At 48.5% G+C, this 16,123-nt stretch overlaps 1 protein-coding gene across 2 annotated transcripts in view; it reads right to left on the bottom strand.

The window, feature by feature from the left end:
• DENND2D (DENN domain containing 2D) overlaps positions 1 to 16,123 on the bottom strand; it is a 964,922-nt gene that overhangs the window by 475,224 nt on the left and 473,575 nt on the right. For both annotated transcript variants that reach the window (XM_069633670.1, XM_069633672.1), the window contains exon 7: positions 282 to 430. In XM_069633670.1, the coding sequence (XP_069489771.1) occupies positions 282 to 430 (149 nt within the window). The remainder of the gene's footprint in view (positions 1 to 281; positions 431 to 16,123) is intronic.

Below are 16,123 nucleotides of genomic sequence, written 5' to 3' on the forward strand. Positions count from 1 at the left end.
GGGGCTACAACCAAAAGACCAGGGGCTATAGCCCTCTTAGCCGCCCCCTAGAAACGCCTCTGGTTTTCAGAAGAATATGCTGGTTTACCATATACTGGCAACAATCTCTGCAGGTGGAAGTAGGAGAGAGCAATGCTGTGGAAGATATCTGTTCAGAATTTCAAATAAGGTAACTGCAGATATCGGGATCATTTTAGGATACAATTTAGGTGCGCAGAGAGAGACAGCAATAATTTGATGGAAGGAAATAATGCCCAATTTCCAGATTCCATGATGCTTACCTGAGTTCCTCTGCAAGAAAAATGATTCGCCTTTCCAGAACTGCAGACGCAAATATACAAAGGATGGTTTCAGAAGTGACGTGCTGCATGAGTGTCCGGAAATCCACATGTTCTAGCCTGGAATCTAGTGGCCGCGTCAGCTCTATGTACTGCCAAGAAAGGGGGGAAAAAAATCTTAAATGCAGAACTTGCTGCTTCATCCAGATGCAACGTTTATCTGTTTACATTTTCTAACGATCTTTAAGCAAGAAATAGCTGCACCTTGTACAGAATTATTTAAAACCGTTAAAAATAATTACAAAATGCACAACTGTATAAAACAGCAAAAAAGTAAACTGAGAAGATATCAGAAGAGCAGTTAAAATAAAAAATAAAAGTAAAACATTGTTTCCTAAACTTTAGGACCGAAATGTTAGTCAATACATTGAGCAGGAAGAAGCATAGAAATAGGACTATCACCATCGATTAATTGCGTTTTCTTTCATTTACACAAATGTGAGTTTGAAATAGAAATGCGCAGTTGCTTCTTATAGTGAAGACAGCCGAGATGTTTTATTTCGTGTCCTGAATGCATTAAAAACAGGATGCTTTATAGGATGTAACAAGTTTACATTTCGGCATGGCGTCTGAGGGAAGGCAGCGTGTCTTTGCAGGAAAGGAGTGATGTGGGCATAATTTTTGATTCCTGATTTTATATGAGATGCAGCAAATAACACTGAAAATATGATGTGGCTGCAGAATTTTCCCGTATGGTAGTAAACATTACTATCTAATATGAAATGCGAAATCACATCCCATCGAGCATCTCTAAATATGCGTCTGCCTTATTCAGCATCGTCCGTGTGGTGCCTCTTGACTCACCAGGCACAGCAAGTAAGGAACCAGTGTTTGGCCAGAACGACTCCCACATATATGCGTGCCATGAAGGCTCGACCAAAGTAGGTCAGTCTCACTCATGTTCCACTACTGATGCAGGACTCCAAGACTTTCCTGTTCGCACCACAATGCAGCTGTGATAGCTCCAGTGGCCGACTCAATCGGGTAGGTCTATTTCATGATTCCTCAATTGCAGCCACAAGATACAAACTCCAGCTAACAAGATGTACATTGAAAAATAGTAGATAGTTGTTGATAGTACAAAGTGGGGCACCTGATATAATCAGGTACCTCCAGCCCCCGCACCGCCAGAGAACAAAAACAATACTGGCTAATCTCTTCCATGAAACCCTATGCTACAACACAAAGTCTTTCCAAAAGGATAGTCAACTTGCAGTGCCAACCCATTCCTAAGCAGTCCTCTGTGTTGCAGCTACCCTAATCTATACAACAGAAAGTTCCAATAAATGGCCCAATTCAAATGTCCAAACCCTACACCTCAGACGTCCGCCCTAGTGCAAAGCACATAATAAAGTATATTCAAGCTTGGCTCTGGAGTAGGTAATCATACTGTGGTTGGTCCTTTTGCGCTGCTCTGCTTTCCTTGTCTTGTGCAATAATGCACCCCTTGATCTAGATCTCCTGATCCTTGTGTATTCGGATTGGATGCCTCTCAGCTTTAACCAGCCTCTTGGGAAGCTGTTGTGATTCCTTTGGTCTCAAGAAGCCTAAGCACTATCGCTCTCTACCTTCCAATTAAGATTGGACAGTCCTCCTGGAATGCTATTTAACCAACCTAGTTTGCCCCAGATCTCTTGGGGTCTCTTCAGTTTCTCTGTTCACTCCTGGGCCACAGGTTCCATTCTGGTTAGCTCACGTTAAACCCTCTCAGTGCTTGAGTTCACCTACACTACCTTGTCTGTTCCTACCTCAATCTTGGATTTAGCTTTTCCGTTTTTAGACTATACCTCAGAATCAACTGTTGTCTCACAACTGGTTCCTCGCGGACCTTGGGTTCAGCACACTTTGATGGGTATTTCTCCCACATCAGGGTTCCTATAAGGGAGTTGATATTCTAGGTCAGTGGTTACATTTCTTTTTCTTTTGTAAAACTCAAAGTTACCTGCCCTCCAACCAAACTATCGAATTCCTTGTGTGGTGCATGGTCCTAGACAGCGCTGGTGGGCTGCTTATCTAGGGTTAGGGGATAGATGATAAGAAGCTTGCCCTAAATACTGCAGGCAGTTAACTGTTGCATAACATCAGAAGACACCACTCTGAGTGTCTGTACTAAATCTGAACCCAAACAGTGTGCTCAGGGCCTTCCAGGTGAAATATTTTACTTTATTCTCTTTCCCCTGATTGGCATCTAAAAAATGATTTAAAAATGGAGAAGCTTATTCAAGTTTGCAATCCATACTTCAGAATTCTGCATATGGTAATTCAGGGATGATGTTTCTAGATGGCAAGTGGCGTTTCTTCCACTTTCTATCACCTCTGGACCTTTAAGATGGTCCTTTATTACTAAGAGGTCTGACTGGGCCTACCGGTTTCTGTGGTTTTGTTCTTACACCACTTTCTTCAGGGCCTCAGCACCCCTTCAGGTACTGGCACAAAACTAAAAGAGTCTCAGCTCTGACTGGTCACTGCACCTGCAAGATATAAGGAAGTGGGGAGGGTGGTGGGGAAGAGAGAAGAATATATTTATAATTTCATCCCATGTGGGCATTTCCATTCTTAGCCCCCTCTTAGCGTGGGCGCTCCTTACCCTAGTAGCAGTTCCAGCCATGCCAGATGTGGGAAAATGCCTCTTCTGGAATACGGGGTTGCTTAGTTGACCCACATCGACCTGCAGGAACACAACATATATTCTGTTGGTCTTCAAGTTATAGGGGACTTAATGAGGAATTCTCAGATTTGTATCAGTTAAAATATATAGCAATGTGGGAACACACTTTAATGGCTGACGACAGCCCAGTTGTGCCCAGCTTAGACACACCGTGGGGATCCTACTGGGGTGCCTTAGGCTGGGAGCAAACAAGTTCTTGATCAAGTCCTCATAAATATGAGCGCTAGGTCATGCATCTTACCTTGCATGTAAAGTTGCAATTCCGAAATGTCTTTTCTCAGCCATTTCATCGCGTCTGCCTCTCTCTGCAGAGAGGCCAGTTTACACAACTTCTGCAATCGTCATTTCGCAGAGTGCGCATGCGCTGTAGCTCACTGTTTGTGTAATGAGTACACCGAGCCGCCATCTATTAATGTTTTGTACCGCTGCTGTTACGGTATACAATAAGTAGTTTGGCACAATTTTATGGTTGCCTTTGTCTTCTTTCAAGCCAAAGCTACTCAGTGCAAATGCATTTTGCATATACATATTATGGAGTGACACTCCCCATCAAAGGTTGGGTAGATCACTAATGATAATATTCATACCGAGTGACAATTACAGTACTTGGTATTTTGTTCCAGGTGTTTAAATGTGGGTATGTGTTGTGTTTTAAACAGCGGTTGCGTGTCTGAAAAACAATTCAGGTGTCTTATGGTGCATTTCTAGGGCACGTATACCAGCCCATGTGGTTGTGGGTATTTGAGTCCTAAAATTTCCCTGTCTCGGGTCAGAGCATTTGTTGACCCAAGAAATGGAGGGGCTGGGTGGATGTGTGGTTCGGTGGGAGGGTGGGTCGGTGGCAGGTTGGTAGGCAAAATAGTGTTTTTTATCCAAAGTGTTGGTTTTAGTATGTTCCAAGACCAACACAACTAGGATGTTCCAAGACCAACACAGCTCCCCGAAGTCGATGGGGTAGTCTTCTTTTTGGGATCAATAGGAATATTGCTTGTGTATGCACACATGCTACTGGTTGGACACCTATCTTTTTGTCCACAGCTCAAGTACCTTTGTGCAGGAGTGGATATTCCTGCACACAGTGCTCATTTATAGGGATGCTTATGGTTATTCCACACTGTTTCAGGCCCATTATGCACTCCACAAGTTGGGTTAAATGTTCAACTTAAAGGGTAGCTAATGTTTGCCAGCTTGTGTGTTCATTTAGTCCGACTCTGTCCGTTCCTAGTCGGAATATCCACAGTGGATCTCTCCTGTAGAGTAACGCATGTAGGTTCCCACCTCTGCCTGGTACCACAATTCTTTCCAAGATGGTCCATGTAAAATCCAAACAACCATGATTTTTCAACAGAAAATGTTCTACCAAAGGGATGTTATTTTTCTGGTCCTGAAACAGGACTGATGCTCACCCAAACTGATTTTTATAGGGTGCGCTGTCATCCCTATATTATGTACCTTAATTTGCAAGGGCATGTTTTGAGGTAGATAACATTACTGCTGTTGCTGTTTGTCAGAGATGTTTGTACCCAAGGGTATTTCCACCGATGTCTATCGCAGTTGATCTGTGTATTCGGGCATACACTACATTTTCCACATGGTGTGTGACCCGCTGCGGGTGCATGTTTCAGTGTGTTTGGTGCCTGTTCTTTAGGCTCTTTGAACGTGTTGATTAAACAGTCGCGCAGGTTGCGTCTCCTTTTGATGGCAAATCTTGGGGACTCTATTCGTGATTGTCCTACGTTCAGAATGGGCCATCATTTTAGCACCTCTTTTTTGATTTTCTTGGTTAGTGGAGAAAAACTGAAAACTGCTGCGATTGTGCCACTTGTTTCTGTTTTCCTAGCGTGTTGCTCAAGATTTACGTCCCTGGATATGTTTCTGGCTCTTTTCTTTGCTTGTTTCACTACCCGCTTCAGGTAGCCTCAGTTTAATAGTTTACCTGCCAGCTTACTAGATTGATTGTCATATTCACTCAGGTGAATTACCATATGCGGAATTCTGAAGTATGGATTGCAAACTTTAATAAGCTTCTCCATTTTTAAATCATTTTTTTAGATGCCAAACCGGGGAATAAAGTAAAATATTTCATCTGGAAGGCCCTGAGCACACTGTTTGGGTTCAGAGTTGGTAGAGACACTCAGAGTGGTGTCTTCTGATGTTAGTATTTAGGGAAAGCTTCTTCTCATCTATCCCCAAATCCTAGATAAGGGAATAGTTTCTTACCTGTAACTCCATTTCTCCAGCATTGATATCTTTCATGGATTCACATGCTTAGAATATTCCCCGTCGTCAGACTGGGACCCCTCGGTACACATATATAGCCTTTTCCAATAGGAAAACTTCCAACACTTTTGTGTCCTATCTACGTCCTTTTAGGACCCACCTACGCATGCTCCGTAGGCCGTCCCCGTATAAGAGGCCTGCCCCCGCGGTTCCCCTTCAGATTTCGGCCCCTCCAAAGTAGGAAGGGTTAATTTTATCCATTAAATACATTACATTCCGGGGAGGTTGGCGGGCGCATGTGAATCCATGAAAGATATCAATGCTGGAGAAATGGAGTTACAGGTAAGAAACTATTCCCTTCTCCAGCATTGAATCTTTCATGGATTCACATGCTTAGAATAGATTGTATAGCAGTAACACTTGAGACGGTGGTGAGAATGTAATGTAATATACCCTCAACATACTACACAATGCATATGTACAGTAGGAATAAGTTACCTCATATAAACTTACCCACATAAAATGAACTGTCATTAAAAAGGTAGACAACAGATTCTACACAGCGTGGAGCTTACCTTACTGAAACAGATGGCGCAGGACAGCTCTTCCCATCTGCACCTCGTCCGCATGCTGCCTAGCAAGGCAGTAGTGGCGGGTAAACGTGTGGGGCACTGACCATGCCGCAGCTTGGCATATGTCTGTCAACGGAATTCCTGCCCACAAAGCTGTTGAGGAGGACATCGATCTTGTAGAATGGGCTCTAGGATGTCCTTGCAGTGGCCTTCCGGCCTTAGAGTGACAAAACGCAATCGTCGATGAGACCCATCGAGACAATCCTTGTTTAGAGATTGCTTTTCCTCTCGTCGACGGACCATACGCGACGAACAGTTGTCTAGTAGACCTGAATTCCTGTGTACGATGTAGGTAAAATTTCAGAGCCCTCTTAATGTCCAGGGTATGAAGAGCTTTTTCTGCTGCCGATGATGGTGTGGCGAAGAAAGTAGGGAGAACAATGGACGAGTGTTTGTGATACACTGTCGGAACTTTTGGGACGAACATAGGATTAGTTGCCAGGACTACTTTGTCCTTAAAGAATCTTAGGTATGGCGGGTCTACGACCAGCGCTTGCAGTTCCGAGATTCTTCTAGCCGATGTGATAGCAATCAAGAATGCCAACTTCCACGAAATGAATTTTATGTCGGACGTGGCCATAGGCTCAAAAGGCGGTTTCATTAAGCCTGCCAACACTGTGTTGAGACTCCAAGTCGGGGGGGAACGTTTTTCCGGGGGAAAAGCTCGAAATAAACCCCTCATGAAGTGTTTTACAAGTCTGTCGCTAAATAGAGGAGACGACTGCCTTTTCCTTGTGAACCTCGAGATGGCCGCCAGGTGCACCTTTATCGATGTGAAGGATAATCCCCTCTCCGCTAAGAGGAGCAGGTAAGGTAGAACTTGTTCCGGCGTCACCGACAACGGTTGTAGGCCCTGTTGCCCCTTATACCATTCACAGAACCTCCGCCACTTATAGGAGTAGGATTTGTTTGTAGAAGGGGCTCTAGCCGCCTGTAGAAATTTTTGGCAATCCTCTGAAATGTCTAAGGCGCCGAACTCCGAGAAGTCAGGAGCCAGGACGTAAGGTTGAGACTGTCCGGGTCGTGATGCCACACCGTGCCTCTGTCCCGGGATAGAAGGTACGGGACTTTCGGAAACGCTATGGGATGTTCCAGCGACAGATGGAGGAGGTCTGAGAACCACGGTTGCCTCGGCCAGTATGGTGTCACTAGAATCACCCGGCAATTGTATCTGCATATCCACTGTATTGTTTTCCGTATGAGGGGAAACGGGGGGAAAGCATAGAGGAACATGTCCGTCCATGGGAAGGAGAACGCCTCCCACACCGACCCCTCTGCTTGCAAATTGCTCGCATTTCTTGTTGTCTTTGGTCGCGAAGGCATCCAGAGGGGGTTGACCCCATTTCTCGAACACTTTCCTCAAGTGATCCGTGTCCACTTCCCACTCGTGTATCTGGGCCATGCTTCTGCTGAGGGAGTCGGCTTGGCCGTTCCTCACTCCTGGAAGGTGATGAGCCACAAGGGAAATTCCGTGCTTCGCTGCCCAATGCCATGTTTTCTGGGCTTCTATGGAAAGAGTCCTTGATCGTGTCCCTCCTCGTTTCCTCAGATAAAACATGGCTGTTGTATTGTCGGTCAGTATTCGCACTCGCGAACTCTTGATGTGTGGTAGGAACGCCTTCAAAGCCCATCGTACCGCTCTGAGTTCCAGTACGTTTATGTGTAGGAGTGACTCCGTTGGAGACCAGCGACCTTGCGTTTGGAGAGCACCCATGTGCGCTCCCCATCCGGTTAGGGACGCATCCGTAACTATGGTGCTCTGAAACTCCGGCTCCTGTAGGGGCACACCGCTGTTCAGATTGTGGGAACTCTGCCACCACTGAAGGGTCTGACGTAGCTTGTCGTCGTCGACGGTTATCCTGTCCGACCACGATCCCTGAGCCTGTGTCCATCGGTCCGCGAGGAATTCTTGGTCTGGCCTCATGAATAGTCGACAGTTTCTCACCAGATGGATGCAGGATGCCATGGTCCCTAGGACCGAAACATACTTTCTCACTGAGATCCTGGTGTTTCGCCGTAGTCGGGCCGCTTGTTGAATGAGTCTTGAGGTCCTGTCGAGGGAAGGTTTCACCAGCCCTAGCTGAGTCTCGAACTGTGCCCCCAAGAATACCAGCGTTCTTGATGGCCGCAGAGAAGATTTCTCAAAGTTTATGGCGAATCCTAGCCGTTGTAGAAGCTGCATGGTGGCTTGCAGACTTGTGTTGGTCGACGCTGGGGAGGATCCCCTTACCAGCCAGTCGTCGAGGTATGGGTATACGTGGTGGCTTTGCTTCCTTAGCCAGGCAGCCACTGGAGCCAGGCATTTTGTGAACGTTCTGGGGGAGGTCTTGAGCCCGAAAGGAAGAACCGTGAATTGGTAGTGAGTTCGCCCTATTACAAAGCGTAGGAATTTCCTGTGTTTCCGACACATTGGAATATGGAAATACGCGTCCTGTAAATCCAGGGACGCCAGGAAATCTCCCTTTTGAACTGCGCGGATCACCTCCTGCAGAGTGAGCATCTTGAATTTCAGGCTCTTTAAGGACTTGTTGAGATCGCGTAAGTCTAGAATGGGACGCCATTTGCCTTTCGGCTTTTTTACGACAAAGTATCTTGAGTAGACTCCTTGACCTCTCTGTGATGTTGGAACTAATTCTATCACGCCCTTCGGTAACATGAGTGTAACCTCTTGTTGCAGTACCTTCATATGGGGCTCAGCGGTGAACGCAGGTGGAATTTGCGGAGGGTTGTGTTTGAATTGCAGAGATTGTCCGTTTCTTATGGTGTCTAGCACCCATTGGTCCGTCGTTATCCTTTCCCATTCGTCGACATATGCTGAAACTCTTCCCCCCAGAACGGTGTGTGGTATGTCACTGCTGATCTTTATTCTGCTTGTCTCTCGACGACGACGGGTATGATGGTCGTTTTCTGGAAGACTGGAAGTTTCGTCGACGGTTAGCCGATTGTGAGGCACGTCGGTATCCCTGGGAGGGGTAAGCCGATCTGGCAAAGGATCTGTCTCCAGAAGAGAATCTTGAATTACCTGAAGCCCCTCTAAAGGGACGAAAAGACTTGTAACTTCTGCCACTCTGGAGGGCACCCAATGAACGTGCCGTGTCCGAATCTTCTTTCATCCCTTTTAGGGCCTCGTCCACCTTTTCACCGAAAAGAAGGTCTCCCTCAAAGGGCATATCTAAGACCTTGTATTGCACTTCTGGCCTGAAGTAGGTGCACTTAAGCCATGATTGTCGACGCAATACCACCCCATTGTTGACTTGCTTGAAGCCTGACTCAGCGAGATCCACCGCGATGTTTATTGCGTGATTTGAGGCTTCCTCACCCTCTCGGACCAGTAGCATCGCCGCCTTTCTCTGTTCTTCTGGAAGATGGCCAAGCAGCGGAGCTCGTCTGTGCCACATCTCCCTATCGTATCTGGCCACAATTGCCAGAGAGTTTGCGGCCTTTACTGTGGTCGCTCCCACGGAGAGCACTTTCTGTGCCTTTGCCTTCCTCGCTGCTGCCGCCGACACCACCGAGTCCGGTGTTGGTTGGGAGGATAAACACTTGGGGGTCGACTCCGGAGCCTTAAACTTCTTTTCTAGGCGTCCTTTCACTGCTGGTTCTGAGAATGGGTGTCTCATTGTCTGAAACCCCTCTTTCCATACATGGTCTAGTATTGGTATCGAGAACACCGACCTCCTTCTCTTGCCCATGTGGTCGAACAAAAAACAATCCTTTTTCTGTTCTTCTTGGGACAGACCAAATTCTTTGCATGCCTTCTCCATCATAGAATGGAATGACGCAATGACGTCCGGAGGGGACGGGTGAGCTGGGCTTCTGGGGTTTTCCAACTCCGCCTCCGACTCCCAGGTAGGATCCCTGGAGGGGGATAATGAGATATCCGACATGGCTCCCCTGTCAGACTCCGAATCTGGTAGCTCACCTTCCTCCTGTGCCAGTGTTGAGATTGGCGTGCGTGGGTGCGTCGGTTGACGGGACGGCCCCGGCTCGTCGACGAGTGACTGTGGCAGGCTTGCCTGGGGTAGTCGCTGGTCCAACGACTGCAACAAGGACTGAAGCGTGGACAGAATATCCAACGACAGAACCGATTGAGGATTGAGGAGAGGGGCAGATACCTGTGTAACGGATGCCCTCGTCGACGACTTGTCAGCCGCTCGTAGCCCTAGGTCTGCTGGGCCGGCAACTCTCTCGTTCTCGTCCTCCGAGGACAGCAACATAGCCTGTTCTTGAAGCAAAGGCTCCGGGGGGGTCGGGTCAAAGACTTCAGGCCTCCAGGCCTCCTGTAGGAACCCCGTCGACGAGGCCCTCGTCGACGCCATTGTCGACGGGACGGTGGATGCCCCCTGTGCCAGTGGCAGGGAGGCGGCCGATGACTGGACCGCCGTCGACGAAGACTTCGCAGGTGGTTTCGGCGGTCCCGCCTTCTCCACACTGTGCCCGCTTTTACTGGACTCTCGACTCGTGGTCGATCTGTGATGATCGCCAGAGGAGGGTTTCCTTTCCTTCTCATGCTTTTTTGATGAGGATGATTTCTTTGCCGAGGAGTCTCTAGTGGAGTGACTTCCAGACGACTCTTTTTCCGACGGTCTAGATTTCTTCGGCGGTGGTTCCGACGAGGCCGCGCGGCATTATGTTTTCGCAGACTGTGTGGAGCCCACCTCCGAGGGGGGGTATGCCCCCGCTCCATCATTCAGCCATGCCACCAGGCGTCGGTTCCGGTCTTTGAGGGTTTTTTGAGAAAACCCCTTGCATATGTCGCAGGTATCCGCCGAATGGTGAGGGTGGAGGCAATATATGCAGTCCATATGTCCGTCCCCCTCGTAAACCTTTTTTAAGCCGCATGTCGCGCATGGACGGAACAGCGCTTTACCTGGCACAGAGGACATTATTACTCGAAATCCAATGACGCAACCTAGTACAAAACAGTAGGACAACACGAGGAGATCCCACTACTTTGGAGACGGTTGAAATCTGAAGGGGAACCGCGGGGGCGGGCCTCTTATACGGGGACGGCCTACGGAGCATGCGTAGGCGGGTCCTAAAAGGACGTAGATAGGACACAAAAGTGTTGGAAGTTTTCCTATTGGAAAAGGCTATATATGTGTACCGAGGGGTCCCAGTCTGACGACGGGGAATATTCTAAGCATGTGAATCCATGAAAGATTCAATGCTGGAGAAGCGGCCCACCAGCGCTGTCTAGGGCCAGGCACCATAGTATGGTTGGAGGGCAAGTAACTGAGTTTTACAAAAGAAAAAGAAATTTAAACCACTGACTTCTAGTAATTTGTGTGATAATAGCTGGGTATATTGCCAAGCATAAGACACATCTTTGGTCCCCTTATGTGTTTTTTTCTTGATATTCTAGGCAAACCCTCTTGCCACAGGTACTGTGATCCACGGTCAGTCCTTTTGGGTCACTGGTAAAAGGCCTTTTTCTATGCACTGTTCAGTTCCCTTGGGCATGGGAGCACTTTCCAAAAAATCCAACAACCTTGTTACAAGATGAGGCGGTTGGGACTTTTTTGGGCTTGGGTCTTGTCAGGCTCTCTGAAGCCATCACAGTCTTCCTCCAGACCGTATTCCTTCTGACTGCTTCTTCCTCCAGGATTGCCCATTGGACATGGGAGCACAAGTAGGTCTGCCTCCTCCAGAACTTCCTCCTCTATGTATTGTGTCTACATGTCTCTCCCTCTGTGATGAGGGTGATAAGGGAGCATGAGCAGAATTGTTTCCTCCAGGTTTTTTAAACTTTCTAAGGATTCATGCCTCATATCCTCCTACAGGATGGGCCTGGTATCTGCCAGCCATTCTCATTGGTCAGTGCCCCATTTTAGTTTGAACTCTCTTGATGGATTAGTTAATGTTGTTGTATTTACTTCAGTTTGGCCACTGTCCATAAAAGTACAAAATAAATACCACATCAAAGTATTAAAATAGCTCATATATGTAATGTTATGTTAACTGCATTTCTAAAGAGCAACCTTCGCCAGCAAGGGCATCATGGCGCTAATGAGGTAGAAACTGTAAAGGGGGCAAGCAAAGAGGCAGCAAGCAAAAGCGCAAGCTATAAACAGAAAAGTCTTCAGGGCAAGCCTGAAGGACAGATGGTCAACAATCTCATGAAGGGACAGCGGGTGGAATTCCATAACTGAGCCACGGCCACAGAGAAAGAACAACCTCCCACACGAGAATATTTGAAGGGGGAACGAGGATTCACAAGGGAGTAGAAGAGCGCAAAGAAAGGGGTGGGGGGGAGTGAGGGAGGGCAAAGTGACCACATTTAACTTAGAGATATTCAGGCCCTGTTCTGTAGAAAGCCTGGTGGACAATGCAAAGGGCCTTGAACTTGACCAGTTTGGCCACAGGCAACCAAAGTTTTCAGAAAAAGTGAACTAGCAGCACCAGTGGCCAGCATAGCTGCAGAATTTTGTATAATTTGCAATCGCTGGAGAAGAAAAGCAGGTTGAGCAAGAAGAAGTGAATTACAATAGTCCTAAAATCCAGATGTTAAACAAGAAACAACCAGAGAGCGGAGCACAGGGGGCGGTAGGGTAAAACTTTGCATCAAATGCACATTTATAGTGAACAGACAGGCATACTGCGCTAACCTGACAATGAGGCAGATAGTTTCACACCCACATTTTTAACTACTAAAGAAGGGGAAGGCAGGGTGCCAAGTTCAGGAGACCAGAAGGCTGGTGATCACCCCGAAGACTCGGGAGCGCAGCAGACTATAAGAACCTCAATTCATTTGCCATTGAGGCCATTTTACCCATCCAATGATGGACAGCAGACAGACAAATCCTCAATTATTACAAATAATACAAATGTCATGTTGAAATAACTATCCTTCCTCATTTGGGCAGCCTTGTTATAATATCTCCTGGTCCAATTATCGGTCTGCTACAGAATTATCAAGGGGCGTGAACCTTTTTTGGTGCGAGGAAGTGGGGTGCAAATGAAAACCAACTGTTCTGAATGCAAGTGCTTTGTAAACAAATAACCAGGTTACTCACCGTAGTGACCACCTCACTCCTAGTCCATAGTCCCCTTTCCTCCATACTTATGGGGCATCTCTCCATCCTGTGGGACGGGACCGAAGCACTTTGTAAAAAGCATCCAAAAATAGTTTTAAAAAATGTGTCCTTCCTCTCTTTCTTGCGCGGGGCCCGGCACACGGCCGTAACCCCGCCCACCTTGGAACCGCCCGGCGCATCGCCCATCAGTCCTTTTCTATCGCCAGGTCAGAGACCTATTAGCAATAACAGAGGAACCTTATTAGAGGGGAAGGCGGGCGGGCGTATGGAGGAAAGGGGACTATGGACTAGGAGTAAGGTGGTCACTACGGTGAGTAACCTGGTTATACTCCTACGTCCCGCCCCATTTCCTCCATACTTATAGGAGATTCTCAAGCACTCCCAACAGGAACTACGGGTGGATGGAAATACCCCTTACTGAAAAAGGTTCTTCAGCACAGCCTGACCAAACTGAGCGTCAGCTCTTGAGCTCATGTCAAGACAATAATGCCTACAAAAAGCAGATGGGGAGGCCCAAGTAGCTGCCCTAGCGATGGACTCCCAGGGAACATATTTCTGAAAAGCAACCGTGGCTGCCTTGCCCCGCACCAGGTGTGCATGAATACCCTTAGGAGGTTTCAGCCCTTGGACGGTGAAAGACTCCGTAATGCAGGCAGCGATCCATCGAGAAATAGTCGCCTTAGAGGCCTGCTTACCCTGAGGGTTACCAAAGGTCACAAATAGTTGAGAAGAACTCCTAAGCTCGGAGGTTCTGTCCAGATAGAACTTAAGAGCCCTTCTGACATCGAGACAATGCAGAACCCTTTCTGCCTCTGAGGTAGGGTTCGGAAAAAAGGCCGGCAGGGAGATCGACTGATTCAGATGGAATTCAGTTACCACCTTTGGCAGGAAAGCAGGATTCGTCCGTAGGACTACCATATCCTTGTGGAAGACCAAAAAGGGATGCTTCACCGATAAGGCCTGGAGCTCACTCACCCGCCTCGCTGACGTAACGGCGACCAAAAAGGACACTTTCCAGGATAGGTACTTGAGGTCCACCATGGCCATTGGTTCAAAAGGTTTATGCACAAAGCCGTCAGGACTACATTTAGATCCCACGGCGGGTGCAGACTACGAACTGGAGGGCAGAGGCGGGTCAAGCCTGCAAAATGCCTCTTAACCACTGGATTATACAGAGAGTAAGAACATTGGTCCGTAGAAAGATAAGCAGAGACTGCTGAAAGGTAAGTTCTGCATGACAGAACGTGAACACCCGACTCTGCTAGGAAGGATACGAAAGACAGCACTGTGTCAATCGTAGCCCCCCTTGGGTCCAACTGTTTTTCCAAACACCAATGACAGAACCTGAGCCATTTACTTCTGTATTGGGATCTAGTCGAGGGTTTCCTGGCTGCCTGGATAATACGCATGTTATCCGTAGACAAGTTAAGATGTTCTAAAGACTTGAACTCAGGCACCATGCCGCCAAGCTGAGCGATTGTGGGGAGGGGTGCCACATCTTCTGTTCCCCCTGATTAAGAAGATCGGGGGTCACTGGTAACCTGACCGGCGGATACACCGACAGGTGTTGAAGTTCTGAGAACCAAAACCTGGCCGGCCACCACGGGGCTATGAGTAGAAGGGAACAGTTCACCGAGTTCTTCAGCTTCCAGATTGCTCGATGGACTAGAGGCAGAGGCGGGAAGGCGTAAGCTCTCATGTTGTGCCATGGAATCTCGAGGGCATCCCCCAGAGAGGAGGCTCTTAGCCCCCCTCTGGAGGCATACTGAGAAGCTTCTTGTTTACCGCCGTAGCGAAGAGGTCCACTTCCGGTGTGCCCCAATGCAAGAAAATCCATGAGAGGACCTCCGCCTTCAACTCCCACTCATAGCTGACCACTGTCCGCCGGCTGAGAGCATCTGCTGTGACATTCAGCTGGCCCGGGATGTGCACTGCAAGCAGCCAAACGCCATGAAGCACGGCCCACTCCCAAATCTGGATGGACAGGTCCACGAGGGGGGTTGGGGGGGGGGGGACCTGGTTCCCCCTTGCTTGTTGATGTAATACATCGACACCGCATTGTCCGTACGTATGCGGACCACCTTGTTGGCTATGATCGGACTGAACGCCCCGAGTGCTAGGAAGATCAGCAGAAGCTCCAGATGATTTATGTGGAGGAGCTTGTCCTGAGGCGACCAGAGATCCGAGACCTGAAGAAGATCCAACGTCGCACCCCACCCCAAGAGGGAGGAGTCCGTCGTGATCGTCACCATAGGGGCTGGGTCCTGAAAACCCGCACCCGACAGGTTGCTGAGAGATGACCACCATTCCAGGTCCACTTTCATGGAAGCCGGAATCATTATCAGCTTGGAATCCGGGTCCACAGCCTGACGCCAAGAGCCCCGAAGAGCCATTTGGGTCCGTCTCATCTTGAGACGAGCAAGAGAAAGAGCCAACACGCACGAGGCCATGAGGCCCAGAAGCCTCTGGAACCACCAGGCCGTCATGCTCTCCGACTGCGCAAACATCTGACACGTGGCTAACAGATCTGCCATCCTGTCCCCGGTCAGGTACACTCTGCAATCGATCGGGTTCCCGCGAAAACCCAGGAAAATCAAGTCCTGCGGGACCGTCATGGCAGATTTCCGCCAGTTCACCGACAGCCCAAGATGAAACAGGAGCTGAATGAGAGACTGAAGATTGCCCGCTGCTTCCAACGGACAAGGGCTGCGTAAGAGCCAGTCGTCCAAATACGGATATACATGGATACCCTGCATACAAAGATAGGCCGCAATCACCGACATCATCTTCGTGAAGACACGCGGCGCCGAGCTGAGGCCAAAAGGAAGCACTCGAAACTGGAAGTGCTCCTCTCCCAAAGAGAAACGGAGATACCTCCTGTGTGGATGTCAAATCAGAATATGCATGTACTCATCCTGAAGATCCACCACGCTGAGCCAATCGCCCATCTGCAAGGAAGACCGTATCTGGCTGGGCGTGATCATCTTGAATTTCTCTTGGGGTAGGAAAAGATTGAACTGGGAAAGGTCTAGAATGGTGCGCAGGCCAGCCTGGTTGGGTTTGGGCACCGTAAACTTCTGGGAATAGAAGCCCTCCCCTCGTTCCCCAAGGGGAACGGGTTCCACAGCTCTGAGGTCCAGAAGCTTCTTAACCTCAGCTTTGAGGGAGGGCAAGCCCGACAGCTGAAAAGGAGGGTTGAAGGGTGGGGTAGGGGGTAGGGGTAAGCGG

This window comes from Ambystoma mexicanum, chromosome 13 (genome assembly GCF_040938575.1).
Source record: "Ambystoma mexicanum isolate Mex_15411 chromosome 13, UKY_AmexF1_1, whole genome shotgun sequence".
Classification (NCBI taxonomy): domain Eukaryota; kingdom Metazoa; phylum Chordata; class Amphibia; order Caudata; family Ambystomatidae; genus Ambystoma; species Ambystoma mexicanum.